Raw genomic sequence first — 21,447 nt, 5'->3', positions numbered from 1 at the left:
TAATGAAAGAAACTACTAAGGAGGTTTTCCCTTAATCATTTAAAAGCTCAATAACCTAGAGTTAATCATAACTATGATTAAGTTCGTTTTCTTCTTTGTAGGTCAATAAAAGTAACCACCCTTAATTAAGCACTTACTGATTGCTAGATTCTGTGCTAAGTGCTTGACATATACTATCCACCCCTTTTACTTATAAGAAAATTGAGTTTTATGAAAGTTAAGCAATTTGCGCAAGGGTTAACAGAGCTAGGAATTATCAGATCCATATACATATGCTTCTGATCACTCACAGCAAAGAAATTCTGGTACCTACCACCTGTACTGTTCATGGTTTGTGTATAACTTGGTCGCTACAATTCAAATTAGCCAAATAACATAAAATTAAGTAATACATTTCTTCAAAGCACTGGCTTTACTACTAAAACTGGTTGTATCCACCCACAGAATTTTAATTTTAATGAGTCTATTATATTACCAGACAGTGAATCCAAAAAAGCAGCTAATAAAAAAACCCTATAACAATAAACAAACAGCTTTGAGATACGCCGCTGGTAAAGAACAGAAAGAAATCTGCCTGGGATCAATTTGCTTTGTTTTATTTTGAATGTGGTAAATCATATTTAATAGCAAATATTCCAGATTTCAGGAGAGATTATTTGAAGCTTGAATATGAAGAATACAGACCATAATGTCTATAATCCTTTTTTTGATATGACAGACACGTAGCATGACCATCCACAGCACCCACTATGCACAGGACTACTTCCGCTGTATTTATCAGAGAGTGTGATATAGGAATTCCTGAGAGCTCAAAATGGTTTTCCTATTCTTTATTACCTATACTTTCTTCAACCTTTATTGGTTTAGAAGAATGTCACTGTGAATCTTATTTGACTCATATAGTGCATCAAATTAGAAGGGAAAAGAATGACATATTTTAAGACGTAAACACTAGTTTGTTTCCATGCTGATAAAGAAAAGATTTTTCTTCTTCATGGAAAAAAGGAAGGTAAGAAGCTATGGGGATGCCAAGTTCCACTTGCTTTTCACGGCAGAGCAGTTATGCTCTCAAAGCAAGAGAGAGGATCCTGCCCATACAATAAAAGCAATTTGCTTATTTACCATTTATATCGTGCCCAGCCCTTCTCTCCTACTCAAAAAAGAAAGAAAGAAAGGGAAAGAAAGAAAAAGATATGAGACAGCTAGCTGGATATGCCTCCTAAATACATAGAAAGTATCTTCTAAGGTGACTATACAAGAACAGTAAAAAAAAAAAAAAAAAAATGCTCCTTTACTCTTTAATATGGTGTTCCCCTATATAAAATGACCAACTTAGTGAAATACATAAATAAGCTAAATTCATAGGCAAATACACTTTAAGATGAGTCTATAAAATATGAAACATCTCTAATGGGACCGAATATTAAAACAAAAACCATCATTCAGTAGTCAAACATTTTGATGTTTAATTATAATGATCTTTTTTTAACCAACTGTCCACGGGTTTTTGTTTGTTTGTTTGTTTGTTTTAAAGATTTTATTATTTATTTGACAGAGAGAGACACAGCAAGAGAGGGAACACAAGCAGGGGGAGTGGGAGAGGGAGAAGCAGGCTTCCCGCTGAGCAGGAAGCCCGATGTGGGGCTCGATCCCAGGACCCTGGGATCATGACCTGAGCCGAAGGCAGACGCTTAATGACTGAGCCACCCAGGCGCCCCCACCGTTTTGTTTTTTAATGAAAAATGAAAAATTCAGTCACAAATATAAAACATGAGGAATGTTGAAGTGTGCAGGCCAGAGAATTCAGGCGTCCCTACACCTACGCCAGGCTTTGCCCCCCACAAACCCATGACCCTGGTCCAGTAACTTGTTTGTGGCCTTAGTTTCCAAATCCGTAAAAGGCAGCTCTCACCCCAGCAGCTTGATCTCTAGGACCTAAACTAGATAACTTTTTTTTTTTAAGAGGCTCCACACCCAGTGTGGAGCCCAACACGGGGCCTGAACCCACGATCCCGAGAAGACCTGAGCTGAGATCAAGAGTCACATGCTTGGGCGCCTGGGTGGCTCAGTTGGTAAAGCGACTGCCTTCAGGTCGCTCAGGTCATGATCCTGGAGTCCCTGGATCGAGTCCCACATCGGGCTCCCTGATCGGCAGGGAGTCTGCTTCTCCCTCTCCCACTCCCCGTTTGTGTTCCCTCTCTCGCTGTGTCTTTCTCTGTCAAATAAACAAATAAAATCTTAAAAAAAAAAAAAAAAGTCACATGCTTGACCGACTGAGCCACCCAGGCACCTCTAACATTTTATAACTCAAAACTGAATGCCTTCAGCTATTTGATAGTTTAAAAAAAATGTATGCCTAAAGCAATAAAACAGCAGATGTGAATCCTACTGGAACAACCTTTGTTGATAAAATTGATGGTTCTGTAAATATATCATAAAGTTTAACTTAAGCTCAAGTACCTTCACAGCCTGGACAAGAACCATCTAAACTGACATTTCCCAAGCAAAAGAAAGCCACATCAAGATAGGCAGGTAGCAGCCTCGAGTTACCTCAGACGTGTAAGTGACCCCTTCACCAGATCACCTGGTCTAACTACCAGAAGCTGCAGGATATATATAGTGGCCGTGTGACTGAGAGGCGCTGATAAGCTCTACTCCCAGGAACCAGAGAGTGTGCGAGTGACAGAGTAAAGTCAGAAGAGGTTTCTACAGCCCCCACTTTTACTTCAATTGCTACCAAAAAAGCCATTTCATGAACAATTTTTGAAACTGTTTCTCAGCTTCTATATTAACTCATTGGTAATGTTGTCAACAGCCACAAATTACCTTAAAATGCTCCATATGTATTTCTAGTTGTTGGAAATACCATAAGAGATGAGGAATACTCATTTAAAGTCAGTCCTGAAAAAGAGAAGTCCCAGATAGGGTGGATGAAGGCAAAAGGACAGATAAACTACATCTCCAGGGCCCTCGTGAACAGGAAAAAAAAAAAAAAAAATCATTAAAATCCATACGGAACATTCTAGACCAGAGTATTAGGAATGGGCTCTCTCCCCACAACTCCTTTAGAGCCCAGAAAGTAGATCATGAATAAGTCGTTTAAATCATTCATCTTACTTGCTCCTCAAGACTTTCTTTTCTCTATGGCACAGGCAAGGGGGAGGGGGGAGGAAACTAACCAAAATGCTGGCTGTGATTACCTACAAAAATAGTGACATGCTGTTATAAGGACATTTTTATCCCTTTTTCTAGTTTTTTCCACAATTCCATCGTAAAATAGTTTAGCACGATTAGCAGTAATCCTAAGTGAAAACGCAACTGATAAAAAGCCGACAAAAGTAAAATGTTTAAACGTCTAAGATTTCAGGATGTTCGAGGCAAAATTTACAGGATGCCAGTTCCTGGTCCAAGTGCAGAGTCGGCCAGGACGTCGCATGTGCTCACACCCCCCAGTGAAGTCCGCATGGGCTGCACTGCCCTACTCCTGAGCACCCCAGCACAGAGCTCCCGGCTGCCAAGGGAAAAGCTAGTGTAACAGGAACATACTCAGCTTAGTAGAAAATAGATCTACTCCCAAATTCTCATCAATAAAAAAGGACCAAAAAACCCCATAATTACACGTTCTGGAAACACACACACACACACACACACACACGAAAACAAACACGCCCCTTACGAATGAGTCTGAAAACCACAAATACACATCCTCCAGCACCATCAGGGAAGCCTGACTTTGCTGAAACAAAGTGGTACCCAAATGCCAGTCACACCAGGGCCACTTTCTCAAAGTCTCCTCTGGGTCCCAAACCTCCGGTTAGGAGTCTGCCACTGTAGATCTTAAATGAGATTTCAGTCCTTTGTAACCTATGCTCCCGCACTTTGTCTGCTATGAATCATTAACTAAGAAAATGCTGGGGCTTTTACGTGGGGTTAATTGTATTATAGTTCTTGTAGTTATTTTGACAGTGTCTCTTCCGAATTTTCCCCCTCACTGATCCCTTTCTGATCTGACCTCACAGGGGTCATCCCCAAACATCTTCTCCTTGAGATTCTTTGCCTCCTGATACAGAACTAAAGGCAAGGCCAGATTCCCTCAGGAAATCCAATTCCGGGTGTCTTCCTCAGATGGGCTTGCCCTGGGAAAACAGAGCAAGTCTCTGCAAATAGCTGGTTATGCTACTGCTCTTGTAAATCAATGCTCTGTAACAAGTGAAAGAACCTGTTAGTAATACATTCTAACTCATGTTCACAAAACACTGCGAATGGCTATGTGTGTGCAGATGTAGGATTTGGGAGGGCAGTACCCTACTTGAGAGGAAAAATACACTGCATGAAGACAATGTATTGACAATGTCAAATCGAGAAAAGAAGAAGTTCACATCAACAGTTCACTTTTCATCTCTGCCTGGTGTATGGCGTGTATCTGAGATAGCCCAAGAGCCACACAGAACAACGTAGTGTAACAGAAAAAAACACAGACTTTGGAACCAGAGTCCCTGGGTTGTTTGGTTGGCTTATTTATTTATTTATTTACTTTAGTTTTTTATTTATTTGAGAGAGAGCGAGAGTGATCACAGACGGAGGAGAAGAGGGAGGGGAAGAGGGAGAGGGAGAAGCAGACTCCCTGCTGAGCAGAGAGCCCGATGTGGGGCTCGACATGGGGCTCGGTCCCAGGACCCTGGGATCAGGACCTGTGCTGAAGGCAGACGCTTAACCGACAGAGCCACCCAGGTGTCCCTATTTATTTATTTTAAAAATAAGCTCTATGCCCAATCTGGGGCGAACTCACAACCCCCAAGATTAAGAGTCTTATGCTCTACCAACTGAGGCAGGCAGGCTCCCTGGGTTTAAATACATTTTACCATCTACTAGTTGTGAGAACCTGATCAAGTTATTTCTTCCTGGGCGCCTGGGTGGCTCAGTTGTTTAAGCGACTGCCTTTGGCTCAGGTCATGATCCTGGAGTCCCGGGATCGAGCCCCGCATCAGGCTCCCTGCTCAGCGGAGAGTCTGCTTCTCCCTCTGACTCTCCCCCTCTCATGCTCGCTCTCTATCACTATCTCTCTCAATAAATAAATAAAAATCTTAAAAAAAAAAAAGTTATTTCTTCCTCTGTTTCCTCATCTGTAAAATGGAACAATCATAGTACTTACGTCAGCGGGGTGCCATGAGGATTACATGAGCTATATTTGTAAAGCAAGTACTTAACGGGGTATATAAGTGTCTATTAAATGAAGTGCTATGCAGGTATTCAGCTGTGCAAACTGCTAAAAGCAATAACCTTCTCTGTCCCGGTGGCACAGCTTAAAATGGGCTGGTGAGGACACAGAAGATAAAATGACACATCACTGAAGTGGGCATGAGATTGCAAAAGTGCTGCCAAACATTAGACTGAATGTAGTCACCAAAATGCTGGACTCCTATTTAATCTTTTAATCTATCTAAAATACGCCTAACTGTGCTTTCACATTCCTGCCTAGTAACTGAGGTTCCAGACAACGTTTGGCTTCTGGGTGACCTTGGGAAACACACTCTACCTCTCTCTCTGTGCCTGGGTCATTTGAAAACTAAAGGAATTAGATTACATGCTTGATCCCTACGGCCCAACTCTGGTAGTCCCAGGAAGGTGGTAGCCTGATCTTTGTGAAAAATATGAAATCAAAAGAAAAATTAATAGACGTTTTTGTAGACTTTTTAAAAAGTCACTGAGTAGGATAAAAAGCAAACTCTCCTCCTTACCTTTCTCTGCAGGGCAAAAATAAAAATAGAAAATAAAGTCATTAGACTTGCTTTCATACTTCCATTTGACCAAAGAAGCAGCGACAAGACTGGCACCCATTCGAGAACCCTGGTGGGGGCTGCCTGAGGTCTCTGGCAACAGCCTCTGCATATGAGGGCACACAGAGCACGCGCTCCAGGGGCATCTCTCGGAAAGACTCTTATTTGTGCAATGCCCCTGGAAGTAGGGCTGCACCAGGAAAAAAAAAAAAAAAAAAAAGGCCCCATGTTAGGATTCCAAAGATATGAACTGTCCAGAATAGGCCAATCCATAGAGACAGAAAGTAGTAAGTGGTTTCTGGAGACTGGGGCATAGGACAAAGAGGGAGTGACTGCTAATGGATCGTTTCTTCTGGGGGGTGATGGAAATGTGTTGGAATTAGATAGTGGTGATGGATGTACAACTTGATGAATATACCAAACACTGAACGTACACTTTACAAAGGTTGCGGGTGAATTATACCTCAGCAAAAAAATGCGGCGGCATGGGGGTAGATCTACTCTAACAACAGAGGCTCACACGATGCAGTGGCCTGCCTTCTCTTCCCAGGAACAGAGCGAAGAAGTCAAGAGATGACAGCAATTCTGTCAACAGCTCTTGACACTGAGAAGGCTGGAGTTAGATTTCAGCCTCCCTGTACAGGGTGGCCAAAAAGTCTGGAAACGTAGAGGTAGAAGATTAAAGGCCCTGCTCCCGAAGGGAAATGAGGTACCCGAAAATAAGAGTAGCCAGCAGGAAGACGGGGCCTCCTCAGGCCCTAACTGCCCCTCCACGAGCGCTGGCCAGGCCTCCAGCCATCTGGATTCCAACACGCCACAACCTGACCCGAAGCCAGGTACGCCGGGGTCGCACCCACGGTTTTCCCAGGGGCTGAGTCATAAGACAAGCAAGGAAGCCATGGGAGCTTCTCCAAATTTGCCTTCTGTGCCCTGCGGCCTCTAAGCCCCGTGCTGACCATTACGTGGTGTGGGCCTCCCCGCGACGGAGGGAGAGGACGGGAACCAGCAGGAGCCAGAGCGCACGGTGAGAAAGGCCGAGACTGGCAACAGGTGGGCAGGGTGGCCACAATGACCTCAAAATGTAAATCGTATCACGTCACCCCCTATTTAAAACCCAGCCAAGACAATCCGACAAGCTGCAAACTCCCTTCAACCACCTGGCATAAATGCACACTGGTCCCCCGGCCGCGAGCCCTGCGTCGCGGCACCCGCACCTTCCGCGGTCCCCCTCACCTCTGTCCGGGCGCAGAGCTTCCAGTGCAGCGGCTCTCGGCACCCGCGGCTCCTCCGCCCGGCTCTGCTCTTGGCTGGCCTGGCACCTTCCCATTCCCCAAGCCTTAACTCAAACAGGACCTCAGATAAATATGCAGAGGGCATCCTCCCTGTTATTCCCTACCCCAGCTCCCTGTCCATTTTCCTCACAGGGCTCCCTAACCACACTCCGGCCACTACGCTACTATTCATTGCGGTTTACCTCGGGAGACGGTTCGCTGAAGAGAATGGAGAGCGTGTCCACCTTAGTCCACGGTGCAGCTGAAGTGCTGCCACCGTGCCTGCAGTGCGGCTAGATTTGATCCTTGCTAAATAGATGAACTCGTATTTTTCAGGAGAACTCTGGCTGGGGGGCACAGGGAGAGTTACAAGAGGCAAGTGAACAAGTAAAGGGAAGAGGATCACAGATCACATTTTAAGTAAGGGATTCTGGTGCCACCAATAACACCATTTTCAACGATTTTCTGCCGGTCACACAATGACACTGGTTAAGCAATGAACAAACTTGATTAGACGAATGTTTAACACTGATGCCTCAGTGATGTTACGCACTGGGGGTCTGTATGCTTTATACCGTGCACACAATCCCATGTCACCTTGACAAAGCAGAGGTCAGGTAGGGTCCCAGGGTCAGCAGGCCATGTTCCCCTCCCTTTCAGCCCATCACGCGTAACAAGCACCCGTTGCTGCTGCCGCTCTACATCGGGGGTTCAAAACATGGGCGGACGTTAGAATCCTTTACAGACTGTAAAAGATCAAGGAGCCTTAAACCTCCGAGCCCAGGCTGCACCGCAGACCAATTCCCCAGAATCTCTGGAGGTAGGGCCCACGCATTAGGATTTTTCAAAGTTCCTTCCAATAACTCTGATGGGCATCCAAGGCTGAGAACCATTGTTTTAGGGAAAAGTCCAAATATCCACAGAGAGCGACCTTCACTTAATTCCCTTATGGTCATAGAATGTTATCTTTAATTTAAAGGTGAAAGAGTTGGGTCTACCAAAAGGAAGCATCCTATGAATAAATACCACTCTAGAGGGGCGCCTGGGTGGCTCAGTTGGTTAAGCGACTGCCTTCAACTCAGGTCATGATCCCAGGGTCCTGGGATCGAGCCCCGCATCGGGCTCCCTGCTCTGCGGGGAGCCTGCTTCTCCCTCTCCCACTCCCCCTGCTTGTGTTCCCTCTCTCGCTGTGTCTCTCTCTGTCAAATAAATAAATAAAATCTTTAAAAAATTAAAAAAAAAAAAAAACCACTCTAGAGATGACTCATTATTTCCTGAATTTTTGCTGAAATCATTAAATTCCCTTTATTAGATTTTTAGCACTTTTCCTGCTCCTAGTATAGTATACTACAAATGTCACTTTGCCTCAGAATATTCAAATAGAAAAGAAAGTATATATACTTGGTGAACAGAATAAATCTAAAACATGTAAAACCCACGTGCCTGACCCACTTAGAAATATGAACGTCTCTATCATTTCACAGAATTCCGAGCAATAGACAAGAGCATTTAGCTTCTTGGAAGTAAAAAGAGCCAATACTATTCAGTTGACAATGCAGGGAATGAAAGAATGACTACAAACACATGATTTAAAACACACACACACACCAAAAAAAACTGAAATTGACTTGCTTTAAAATAGGACTAAAAAAGAGATTCCTGCTAGTATTAATCCACTTCAGGTCAAGGAGAAACATACTAGAGTTCTGTCTGCGGTCACATCTGCTTCCACCCTCACCTGAATCTATGTAGATCCCAGAAACAGACTTTTACTTTAGGAAAGCCCACACCAATGACCTCATCACACCAACAGAGAAGGTTATGTTTTGCATGGGATTATGTGCCAAACGGTACTGACGTGGAAAAGGGTTTTATGCTGTTCAGTATTTCCAAAAATCCATATTCCTTTCTGGCTCAAAATAATTCAAGCAGCTAGGCAGTTACTAAAGTGCCACCCAGGATTTGTTCAAAATGGGATCAATAACCTCTAAAGCACAAACTGGAATAATGCTTCCAACTTTTTTCCCCCCAAACTCTTACTAAAGGAACTCTTGCAAGTAGACTACACAACCAGAAGTAATGTACTTTTATGTTATTTTGTCTGATAGCACAGACACGTCGTGCAAATCATTTTGAATCAGCGTTGCCTACAAACTTTTCACATATACCGTATTATCAGTCGATTACATTTTATGGAAAACTGCTATTCTTGTACCTTTTTCAGTGATCTGAAAGCCAAACAGTTTTCCTAGTCTGCCCTTCTGTGGTATACACATGAAACCTGGATGGTACTTTAGCAGGTAACGCTGGAAGAAGGTAAACGTTTTTCTCAACATGCAGACAGGAGCTCCAAATTCATAAGCAAGTAGTATCCTAACGTAGCCAGACTTTGTGGAGTGCCTCTAAGTGTCTGCACCAGACGAATACAGTAACTATGTATGTAACTTCAATTTAATTGTTCAAATCAGAACTAACTTCTAAAACATGTTTCCTCCTTTCTAGTCAGATACTAAATTCTAGCTTGTCCTGTAATAGACACAAGATGTAATAAATGTGTTATCTGTGTGTTAGCCTCCCAGCCGAAAAGTTTTTCTTCCTTTATCTCTATGGGTGAGAAAAGTTGCAGAGACCAATTCAATGAAAATAAAACCCGCCAGCTTTGTTGGGTAGAGCTACAGACTAAAACAATTCATTTGTGGTGAAGAATTCTGATTTGAATGAATGAAAACACGAAATTGTAGAATATTTTCAAAATAAGTACTGTAGAGTAAAAACCTCAAATAGTAATAAATTCAGATCCTACTCTGCTAAGATTCATTTTTAAGTTTAATTATATAAATGAGTCATTTATATAACCAGGGAGCTATATTAGGGATGCATCTTCTAAGGTTGTTTTTTGGGGGCACCTGGGTAGCTCAGTCAGTTAAGCGTCTGTCTTGGGCTAAGGTCATGATCTCGGGGTCCTGGGATGGAGCCCCACGTCCTTTGGGCTCCCTATGGGGAGCCTGCTTCTCCCTCTCCTCCCCACTCCTGCTCTCTGTTGCTATCTCTCTCTCAAATAAATAAAGAAAATCTTAAAAAAAAAAAAAAAGGTTGTTTTTGTTTTTATACTAGGGTCAATGTTTTCCATTTGACTGTAGTTAAGTGGCTAGTCTTTTCAAAATCAAGACGGCAAAATTCTCCAGTGTCTGAATTAACAGTAATTCTGAATTAGGGAAGTCTCATTTGATGGGGTTTTACTAAGTATAAAGTGAAATACACATTAAAATAATTATTAAGGAGAAGGGATCAGCTCTCTGTACCCAGCTGAGATCTCCCCAGCAGTAAAGGCAGGACGACTTTGTTGTAGCACTTTCCATCCGTGCATGCATTACAAGGTACCCGCCCCGCCAGCATAATCCGATGAAATAAGCATTTCGGCTAGTCATCAGGAGATCAGGCATCAAATTAGGGCTCTAAAATGTGTAACCTTAAGCACTTTCTACCCTCTGGTGCACTGACGGCTCTCCCAGGAAAATGAGGATGTGTACTAACTAGGGCAGCCCTGGATGGGGTATGGGGAAGGAAGGGGAGGAAGGGAGGGTTGCAGGGGGGAGCCACTTACGAGACGTAGGCTGGGTAGCCAAATCCTATCAAGTTGCAGAGGAGCGAGGCTCCATAACCGAACACCAGGTACAAAGCCAACAGCCCGATGACACCTGGAGACACGAGGAGAGAAGTGGGTCCGGTGGCACAAGACGCGCGACTCCGGACAGCCCCCGCCCTACCGCGAGGCTTGGCCTAGTGCAGGCGATCGAGAAAAACAAACCGCCCTAAGGCTGGGCCCGGGCCTTGACGCGGCTTTGCAGTCTGTCTGAGGATACCCGGCAGCCCCTACCTTCGCGCCCTCCCTCCCGCAGAGGTCCCCCGCCGTGCAGCTCACCCGCCTAGGGAACCCCGCTCCACAGAGGATCTGGAGAGGCCCCGACTCCCCCGCCCGCGGCCCCTCCCGTCCGGGGGACACCCTTCTTCGTGCTGAGCTCCATCGACAGGCTGGTAGGACCGTGGCCGCGCGCACTCCCGCAGGAGGCCCCCTCCACTCGGCGCCAAGCCTGCGCACGGCCACTGGGACTCGGGCACAGACACGTCAGCGCCGGCCCTCCCCGCGCCCCGGACACCGGCCAGCGCTCCCCCCACCCCCGAGCCCAGGCGCCCCGGCGGGGTCTCCGGCCCCTGGCCTGCCGGGACGGCCAGATCGGTGCCGACGATGCCGCTCGCCCCCATCTGTCACCAACACCATCTCCTCCGAATCCCCTTCCCGCTCGCTTCCCCAGCAGCTGGTGCAGCAGCTGCTCCCGGGGCCCGGCCACGGGCGGCGACCGCGCACCCACCGAGCGCGATGTATCTCCGGTTCACGCCGGTCCTGCCCTCGAGCTTGGCCAAAAGGTCGGTCATGCAGTTCTTCTCCTGCAGAAACCGGTCGAACCTCTGTCTCATGGCCGCAGACATGGCGAGGACCTTCGCGCCGCCGCCCGGGCTGCTCTTAGTGCCGGGTGGCCGCAGAGCCGAGGGACTGGGGCGGAGGCGGGAGGCGGGAGGCGGGAGGCGGGCGGGGCGGGAGGCGGGCGGGACCCGCGCTTGTTGACGCGTCCCCCTCCCGGCGCGGCCCCCCTCCCGGCCGCGCCCCGCCCCGCCCCGCCCCCCGCGCCCGCGCCGCGCGCTCCGCGGCCGGCGCCACTCCCGGGCCCGGCCGCGGCCCGACCTGCGCCTCCCTGGCAGTGGAGAGGGTCCCGAGCTGCAGCGGTTCCCGGCGGGGCAGCCTTATTCCACGGAAGGTAAAGATGAGCGATGACTCCTGTGAGCGCCTTGCGCAAATCGCACTAGTGCAAAAGCAGGTGGAAAGGGGGAGGCAGGCGCCCCTATTGCTCCCACCCGCAGCAGAGTGGGACTGGTTTGAACGTGCCTATCCTGCAGTGCTAACCCTGCCGAGGCATTTAAATCTAACAATTGAAATGTACGACCACCCTTAAAGAACTCTGTCGGAGACCTGCTTTTTCCCTCGTTGCCGGAACCCAGCATAGTTTTTCTCAATAGTCTTTTTGGAAAGACCCTTGAAGAGACTTAAGAGACCCTCCTCTGGGGGACACCCTTTCCGAGAAAGTGCTGCACTACCTAAACCTTTTTGTGGTGGAGTTGAATTTGATTGATATCTGATACCCTGGAAACGTTTCCACCCCCACTCCCCCACCCCCTGCCCCCGCGGAGACAGTCGTTTGCCCTTGCCTAAAAGCAAAATTACCCTGAAGAAGGTAATCCAACAACTAGGGCAGGGCCTCGCGTTACTGCCTTCAGAACGTCATGCTCATGCTCTTCCTCCACCGAAACCCTGGCTCTGGTTATCTCTCACCATATTATTTCAGGAAACTCCTTTTGAAATTATCTTTGTGACTCCTATGATCTACACAGCGGGGTAGAGTTTTCCTCCTTGCTTAAGCTTCGAAGCTCCCGGTTCCTTACAGACTAGAGCTCCCGTTCCTCAGTATGGCCTTCACCGGCCGGGCGCACAAACTGGCCCCCAGCGTTTCCTCTTTGTCCCACACAACCCCTCTGCTCTTTCACGTTAACTACAGCACTGCCTTCCACTTCCGCAAAAAATAAAAAAAATAACTTGCCCACTCCTAGCTTTTCCCTTTTATGTTAATTCTCCTTCCTCTTTTCTTCCCTAGAGATTCTTAGCTCAATTCTCTCAGCACTCCCACCGCCATCCAGCCACATCAGTGAACAAATTAAACCAAATAAAAAATTATTGGGATTATTGTGATAGTGTCCCAACTGAGCTGTCCATTTCTGTCTTTCCACCTACAGTCAATTCTCAATGTGTCAGCCAATTGGATCTTTTTAAAGATGGGTCAAATTGTGTTCAGCGCAAAAGCCTTTTGCTCCCAGCTGTTTGCCCTGCACTGTCCAGTAGCTTCCCATCTGTCGTAGGTGATGTGGTTTATCCGTCTCTCTTCTAATTTCACCTACTACCTGCCTCCTTGCTGTGCCTCAAACAAGCTGAATGCATTCCTGCCTCTGGCCTTTCCGTCTCCTTCTATCTCCATGGGTTTCACCTAGGAGTGATTTTGCCCCGTACAGGACATGTGGCCATGTCTGGAGACGTCTTTGGTTGTCAAACTGATGGTCACAACTGGAGAAGTGGATGCTGCTAAACATCTTACAGTGTACAGGACAGCCCTCCCGCAAGATTATCCAGCCCCCCGTGGCAATAGTACTGATATGGGGGAACCCTCCGATATCTCAAGAGCTCCAGGGAACTACTCAACTGTCTCTCTCCTCTCACTTTGTAGGTCTCTGCTCAAATGGCACCTCCGTGGGGCCTTCTCTGATCCTGAATTGTAACCCCCAATGCTCTCTGGCCCCTGTCTGGCTTTATTATTCTCCATATAACTTACTATGTCTGACATTCTATACATCCTACTTTTTAAAAAATATATATTTTTAAATGATGTTGTTTTATTCATTTATTTTAATTCCAGTAGCGTTAAAGTACGGTGTTATATTAGTTTCAGTGTACAGTGTAGTGATTCAGCAGTTCTATACATTACTCAGTGCTCATCAAGGTAAGTGCACTCTTGGTGGCTTAGTCAGTTAAGCGTCTTCCTCCAGCTTAGGTCATGATCTCTGGGCCCTGGGATCAACCCCCACCGGGCTCCATGCTCATCTGGGAGTCTGCTTCTCCCTCTTCCTCTTCCCCTCCTCCCACCCCATCCCCCACCCCGCTTGTGGTCTCTCTCTCTCTCATTCTTTCTCTCAAATAAATAAATAAATATTTAAAAAAAGGTAAGTGCCCTCTTTAATCCCCATCACCTGTTTCACCCATCCCCCACTCACCTCCCCTCTGGTAACCATCAGTTTGTTCTCTATAGTTAAGAGTCTGTTTTTTTCCTTTGTTCATTTGTTTTGTTTCTTAAATTCCACATATGAGTGAAATCATGCGGTATTTGTCTTTCTCTGACTGATGGACTTTGCTTAGCATTGCGCTCTCTAGATCCATTCATGTAGTTGCAAATGGCAAGCGTAGAGGCCACTTTTAGGCAACAGGCCTGAGCAGTGGAAACTTGAGCAGGGCAGAAGGGCCCACAGTGACCGCTGACCTGATGCAAACAGGCTCATTAAGCCATAGCCCCTAACCAGGCACAGTGCCTAAGATTACCAAAAATGGTAAAATTCCGTAGTTTCCCATATTCCCTTACTCTCCTCTATAACCCTAGCCCCTCACCACCGCCTCATGGCGGTCTCTCCTTCGCTGTCTTGCCCACAGCTCCCTTGCCGTGTATTCAGTAAATTTCTGTCTCCTTTGTTCTGCCGTGGGTGAGTTCTTTCACCACCTTGCTGCGGGCCCCCACCCAATACAGATGCCCCACAGCAAGATTTCAGTCATTTTTATGGCTGAATAATATTCCAGTGTGTGTGTGTGTGTGTGTGTGTGTGTGTGTGTGTGTAAAACCTCTGATTTATCCGTTTACCTATCAGTGGACACGGGCCACTTCTATAATTTAGTTACTGTAAATAATGCTGCAGTAAACACAGGGATGTTGAATTAGTGCTTTTGTGGGGTTTTTGGGTAAATGCCTAGTAATGTGATTACTGGATCATATGGTAATTCTTTTTTTTTTTTTAAGATTTTTTTATTTATTTGAGAGAGAGAGTGAGCAGGGGTAGGGGCAGAGGGAGACAGAGAATCCTTAAGCAGACTCCCTGCTGAGCTTGAAGCCAGACACACGGCTCGATCCCTGAGCTCATGATCTGAGAGGAAATCAAGAGCCAGCCACTCAACCACCTGAGCCACCCAAGCGCCCCATGGTAATTGCATCTGTAATTTTTTGAGGAATCTCCATACTGTTTTCCACAGTGGCTACACCAGTTTGCATTCCCACTAACAGTGCAAGAGGGTTCCTTTTTTTTCCTCATCCTTGCCAATACTTCTTGTTTCTTGTGTTTTTGATTTTAGCCATTCTCTGACAGGTGTGAGGTGGTATCCCATTGTGGTTTTGATTTGCATTTCCCTGATGATGAGTGATGTTGAGCATCTTTTCATGTGTCACTTGGCCATCTGGATGTCTTCTTTGGAGAAATGTCTGTTTGTGTGTTCTGCCCATTTTTAAATTGGATTATTTGTTTTCTTTGGTGTTGGGCTGTATAAGTTCTTTGTATATTTTGGGTACTAGCCCTTTATTGGATAGGTCATTCGCAAATATCTTCTCCCATTCAGTCTTTTAGTTTTGTTGATTGTTTCCTTTGCTGTGCAGAAGCTTTTTATTTTGATGTAGTCTTAACAGTTTATTCTTCCTTTTGTTTCCCATCCCTCAGGAGACAATAGAAAAATATTGCTATGGCCAATGTCAGAGAAATTACTGCCTGTGCTCTCTTCTAGGATTTTTATGGTTTCAGGTCTCACATTTAGGTCTTTAATCCATTTTTAATTCATTTTTGTGTGTGGTGTAAGAAAGTGGTCCAGGTTTATTCTTTTGCATGTAGCTGACCAGTTTTCCCAACACCATTTGTTGAAGAGACTGTTTTTCCCATTGCATATTCTTGCCTCCTTTGTTGAAGATTAATTGACCAGATAATGATGGGTTTGTTTCTGGGCTTTCTATCCTGTTCCACTGATCTATGTGTCTATTTTTGTGCCAGTGCCATACTGTTTGATTACTACAGCTTTGTAGTATAATTTAAAACCTGGAATTGTGATATCTCTGACTTTGTTTTTCTTTTTTAAGACTGCTTTGGCTATTAGGGGTCTTTTGTGGTTCCATACAAATTTTAGAATTGTTTGTTCTAGTTCTGTGAAAAATGCAGTTGGTATTTTGATAGGGATTGCATTAAATCTGTAGATTGCTTTGGGTAGTATGCGCATTTTAACAATATTTGTTCTTCCAACCCATGAGCATGGAATGTCTTTCCATTTCTTTGTGTCGTCTTCAATTTCATTCATCAGTAGCTTATAGTTTTCAGAGTACAGGTCTTTGGCCTCCTTGGTTAGGTTTATTCCTAGGTATATTATTATTTTTGGTGCAATTAGCAATGGATTTTTTTTTCTTAATTTCTCTTCTACTGCTTCATTATTAGTGTATAGAAATGCAACAGATTTCTGTACATTGAAGGAAACAACACATGTTGGCAAGGATGTGGAGAAAGGGAAACCCTCGTATGCTGCTGGTGGAATGCAAGCTGGTACAGCCACTCCAGAAAACAGTATGGAGGTTGCTCACAAAGTTAAAAAATAGAGCTACCCTACAACCCAGCAATTGCACTACTAGGTATTTACCCAAAGGATACAAACCTTGTAATCCGAAAGGGTACTTGCACCCCAATGTTTATAGTAGTCATGTCCATAATAGCCAAAATATGGAAAGAGCCCAGATGCCATTGACAAAGGAATGGATAAAGAAGATGTGCTATGTATATATACATTGGAATATTACTCAGCCATCAAAAAAATGAAATCTTCCCATTTGCAGTGACATGGATGGAGCTAAAGTGTATTATGCTAAGCGAAATAAGTCAATCAGAGAAGACAATTATATGATTTCACTCATGTGTGGAATTTAAGAAACAAAACAGAGGATCATGGGGAAGGGAAGGAAAAATAAAACAAGACAAAATCAGAGAAGGAGACAAACCATAATAGACTCTTAACTATCAAAACAAACTGAGGGTTGCTGGAGGGGAGATGGGTGGGGGCATGGGGTAACTGGTGATGGGCAATAAGGAGGGCATGTGATGTAATCAGCACTGGGTATTATATGCAACTGATGAATCACTAAACTCTACCTCTGAAACTAATAATACACTATATGTTAATTAATTAAATTAAAAAAAAAGAAATGCAACAGATTTCTGTACATTGATTTTGTATCCTGTGACCTTACTGAATTCATTTATCAGTTCTAGTAGTTTTTGGTAGAATCTTTAGGGTTTTCTATATATAGTGCCATGTCATCTGCAAACAGTGAAAATTTACGTCTTCATTACTAATCTGGATGCCTTTTATTCCTTTTCCTTGTCTGATTGCTGTGGCTAGGACTTCCAGTACTGCGTTGAGTAAAAGTGGTCAGGGCGCCTGGGTGGCTCAGTTGGTTGGGCGACTGCCTTCGGCTCAGGTCATGATCCCGGAGTCCTGGGATCGAGTCCTGCATCGGGCTCCCTGCTCGGCAGGGAGTCTGCTTCTCCCTCTCACCCTACCCCCTCTTGTGTTCTCTCTCTCTCTCTCAGATAAATAAAAAAATATAAATAAACAAATAAATAAATAAAAGTGGCCAGAGTGGACATCCTTGTCTTGTTCCTGATCTTAGCGGAAAAGCTCTCAGTTTTTCACCATTGAGGATGATGTTTGCTGTGGGTTTTTCATATATGGCCTTTATTATGTTGAGGTATGTTTCCTCTAAACCTAGTTTGTTGAGGGTTTTTATCATGAGTGGATGTTGTACTTTGTCAAATGCTTTTCCTGCATCTATTGAAAGGATCATATGGTTTTTATTTTTTCTCATTAACATGATGAATTGTGTTGTTTTGCGAATATGGAACTATCCTTGCATCCTGGTAATAAATCCCACTTGATCATGGTGAATGATTTTTTTTTAATGTATTCAGTTTGCTAATATTTTGTTGAGGATTTTTTGCATCAGAGATACTGGCTTGTAACTCTCTGTATATTCTAATTTTTAAATTAGGACATTACATTATAAGCTCCACCAACATAGATATTTTTGCCTCTTTTGTTTACTTCTGTATCTCAAACACCTAGAATAGAGCCTGGCACTTAATAGGTTCAGAAACTATTTTTTGAATGAATGGATATGTAACGTGCATTGTACTACCCAATACTCTTTCGGGTTTTGTTTTTTTTTTAAAGATTTTATTTATTTATTTGACAGAGAGAGAGCACAAGTAGGCAGAGCGGCAGGCAGAGGGAGAGGGAGAAGCAGGCTTCCCGCCGAGCAGGAGCCTGATGCGGGGCTCGATCCCAGGACCCTGGGATCATGACCTGAGCCGAAGGCAGACGCTTAACGGCTGAGCCACCCAGGCGCCCCTGTACTACCCAGTATTCTTAAGTGCTTCATGTCCTAATTCATTTAATCCTCATGAAGCATGAGGCAGTTACTATCTGTTTTATCCTCATTTAAGGGAAGAAAATCAGGTATAGCAAACTTTGATGATTAATAAATGTCAGAGCTAAAATTCTTACCCCTTTTTTATACTGCCAATATGGGTTGAACTGTGTCTTCCCCAAAAAAGATATGTTAGAATCCTAACCCTCCATACCTCAGAATGTGACCTTTTTGGAGAAAGGTGTTTACAAAGGCAATCAAGTTAAAATGAGGTGATTATATGGGCTCTAATCCAATATGACCGGTGTCCTTATAAAAAGGAAGATCCTTGCTGGCTCAGTCAGTTAAGCATCTGACTCTCGATTTTGGTTCAGGTCATGATCTCAAGATTGTAAGATTGAGCCCTGCATCAGGCTGGGTGTGGAGCCTGCTTAAGATTCTCTCTCTCTTTTGGGGCACCTGGGTGGTGCAGTTGGTTAAGTGTCTGACTCTTGGTTTTGACTCAGGTCATGATCTCAGGGGCATGGGATCGAGCCCTGCATTGGGCTTCTAGCTCAGTGCAAAGTCTGCTTGAGTTTCTCTCTCCCTCACCCTCTGCCCCTCCCCCACCTCAAATAAATAAATCTTTAAAAAATATTTTTAAAAAAATTCTCTCGGGACGCCTGAGTGGCTCAGTCTTTAAGCGTCTGCCTTTGGCTCGGGTCATGATCCCAGGGTCCTGGGACAGAGCCCACATCAGGCTCCTTGCTCGCTCGGGAGCCTGCCTCTCCCTCTGCCCCTCCCCCTGCTCATACTTTCTCTCTCTCTCTCTCTCTGACAAATAAATAAAATCTTTAAAAAAGTTTCTCTCTCTCTCCCTCCCCGCCCCTTTCCCCCTTGCTTGCGTGTTCTCTCTCTCTCTCTCTCCCCAAAAAAGGAGGAATTTGGACACATAGACAGACACACAGAAGAAGAGATGTGAGACACACAGGGAGAAGTCTGTTGTCTATATGCCAAGGAGAGAGTGCTGGAACAGATCCGTCCCTCACAGCCCTCAGAAGAAAGCAACCCTGTGGACACCTTGATCTTGCACGTCTGATATCCAGAACTGTGAGACAGTAAGTTTCTGTTATTTAAGCCAACCATTTTGTGGTACTTTATTACAGCAGCCCTAGCAAACTATTATAACTGCTTACAAGAATAGCTGAATTTGGAACTTTTTAGCTGATTATAAGTTTGTATAATTACCTACTAAATGAATGCAATAATTATTACTTAACTGGAAGTTGGGGTCATGTTTTTGAGTACTTTAAATGATTCATAATTTGATATTTTTAAGGTTTTTTTAGCCGAGGAGCAAAATTCTTTTAAGTTATGTATTCAAATCAACCTAGATTTTTATCACTATGTTTTATACAGTGTTAACATTTCTTTTTTTTTTTTTTTTTTAAGATTTTGTTTATTTATTTGACAGAGAGAGCACAAGTAGGCAGAGGGAAAGGGAGAAGCAGGCTCCCCACTGAGCAAAGAGCCCGATGCGGGACTCCATCCCAGGACTCTGGGATCATGACATGAGCTGAAGGCAGACAATTAACTGCCTGAGCCACCCAGGCGTCCCTTCACTGTTAACATTTCTATTATATCAACTATGCATGAAGTATCTGGAAACATACTATTCATTTGGACTTCTTTTGTATAAATACTGCTCCTTTCTCAATTTTCTCCTGACTTAGATTCCAAAGTTTTTCCTTCCTTCACCATTCTACCTAATACTAGTAAGACAAAGCAGCCTAGAAAGGCACAGGATGTCGAGCCCTGTCTCTGGATCCAGCTTGGATGGATGATATCCCAGCTCCACCATTTAGCTGTGTGACTTTGGGCAAGTTACATAACCTCTCTGTGCTTCTTGCCTCATCCATAAAATAGGGATAACAATAGTAACTACTTCACAGGGTTGTCATAATGATTAAATAAATTATAATTTGCAAAGTTTTTGGAAGAATGCCTAATGCAAAGTAAGTGTTAAATAAGTTAAGGGAAAAAAAGCACAGCTAGATATTAAAATTGAGATAGAAGAATACTGCATAAATCTTACCTTTAAGAAATTACTATCAGTCTGGGGAGTATGAGACTCTTAGGTCATCCAGTCATCTCTACAAAGGTTAGACCCCCTTTCATGGATGAGAAAGAGATGCAGAAGATGAGAACTTGACCATAGGTCCCAGGCTGTTCACACGCTCATATCTATAGAGCGAAGCCTATGTGCCAGATGCTGCCAGACCTGGGAACCAGACAGACCAGGTCTCTGTCTGGAAGGCCATGGAGAAAGCTGGCCTGAGACAGGTTGACTTTGGCAATTCCTAAGAAGGAAGTCAAACCAACCTGGGATGATGCAAATGCTACTGCTGTATCTTTCATGGGCTACAGAAGAAAACTCTGCCAAAGATCTGAGATCGGGTCCTTTTGTTTTCTCCATAAGCCTCTCTTCAGGTTAAGAAAATTTCACAACTATCTGAAGTCATGAATGCACTTTCGTTCTGTCATATATGGTAGGAAGAAGATGTGCATAATCTCCCAGGTAGTCTCTTTATTACCCTCCCTCAACCCACACATTTGGAGGGGACCCTGGCTTTTGTTGAAGCCGGGCACTGATGAGGCAGCCAGCTGCCCAGTCAGGAGGCCCTCAGCCCCTGCAGACACAGCCTGGTTGGCACATCTCTCTCCTGTTGCCGGAGGAGGCTGATGGCGGGTGATGTGACAGAAATAAGGAGGGGAAAGACAAAGCAAAGAAAACCTGAGACACAGATGTGCCAGGCAACAAGAGGAAAATGCAGAGCCTGGATGTAACTTAAGAAAGAGTATTCAAAGAAAGAAGACATGAACGTTACGGGGCTTCATTGAATACGTTTGAGTTCTGTTTTGATTTTTCACTTGTCTGATTCTTAAACCTTTTCTACTAAAAATATAGACAAAGCATTTTATTATAGGTCTCCATTGATCAAACAGGAGGTTGCATTTTAGAAAATTACTGCGCACAATTGAGAATAAATCAACCTGGGAATATCCTTTTCTTTAGCAAAGTATTTTTATTCTGAAATCAAATACCGTATGTCTTTGCTATTGCACAGAAATCTAGAGATTTTCACCAGATATAAAAGTGCGCTCTAATTCACCCTTTCGTGTCTCTCATGGCATTGCACAGGAGACAGATAGAAAAGAAGTCACTGAGAGATTGTTTCTCTAGGTTCAAGACCAGTTAATCCAGTTCTGGACAAACCATGGCATTTAGACCCATACCGGGGTGGTACTGTGTCCACTGACCCTGGG

At 44.5% G+C, this 21,447-nt stretch overlaps 1 protein-coding gene and 1 long non-coding RNA gene across 3 annotated transcripts in view; one reads left to right on the top strand and one right to left on the bottom strand.

Annotated features, from left to right (window-relative positions):
* Positions 1-11,624, bottom strand: part of REEP5 (receptor accessory protein 5) — a 36,658-nt gene extending 25,034 nt beyond the window's left edge. Inside the window, exons 1-2 of the mRNA XM_035015432.1 lie at positions 11,419-11,624; positions 10,653-10,746 (exon numbers count right to left, since the gene is read on the bottom strand). Coding sequence (XP_034871323.1) covers positions 10,653-10,746; positions 11,419-11,536 — 212 coding nt within the window. The 5' untranslated portion in view covers positions 11,537-11,624. The remainder of the gene's footprint in view (positions 1-10,652; positions 10,747-11,418) is intronic.
* Positions 11,625-11,775: 151 nt separating this feature from the next.
* LOC118017506 overlaps positions 11,776-21,447 on the top strand; it is a 32,633-nt gene continuing 22,961 nt past the window's right edge. For both annotated transcript variants that reach the window (XR_004681175.1, XR_004681174.1), the window contains exons 1-2: positions 11,776-11,862; positions 19,058-19,238. This is a non-coding gene — a long non-coding RNA (uncharacterized LOC118017506). The remainder of the gene's footprint in view (positions 11,863-19,057; positions 19,239-21,447) is intronic.

This window comes from Mirounga leonina, unplaced genomic scaffold (genome assembly GCF_011800145.1).
Source record: "Mirounga leonina isolate KUSES-001 unplaced genomic scaffold, KU_Mleo_1.0 Mir_104, whole genome shotgun sequence".
Lineage (NCBI taxonomy): Eukaryota > Metazoa > Chordata > Mammalia > Carnivora > Phocidae > Mirounga > Mirounga leonina.
Note: the sequence above shows the minus strand (reverse complement) of the source record. Positions and strands in the feature narration are given on the sequence as shown.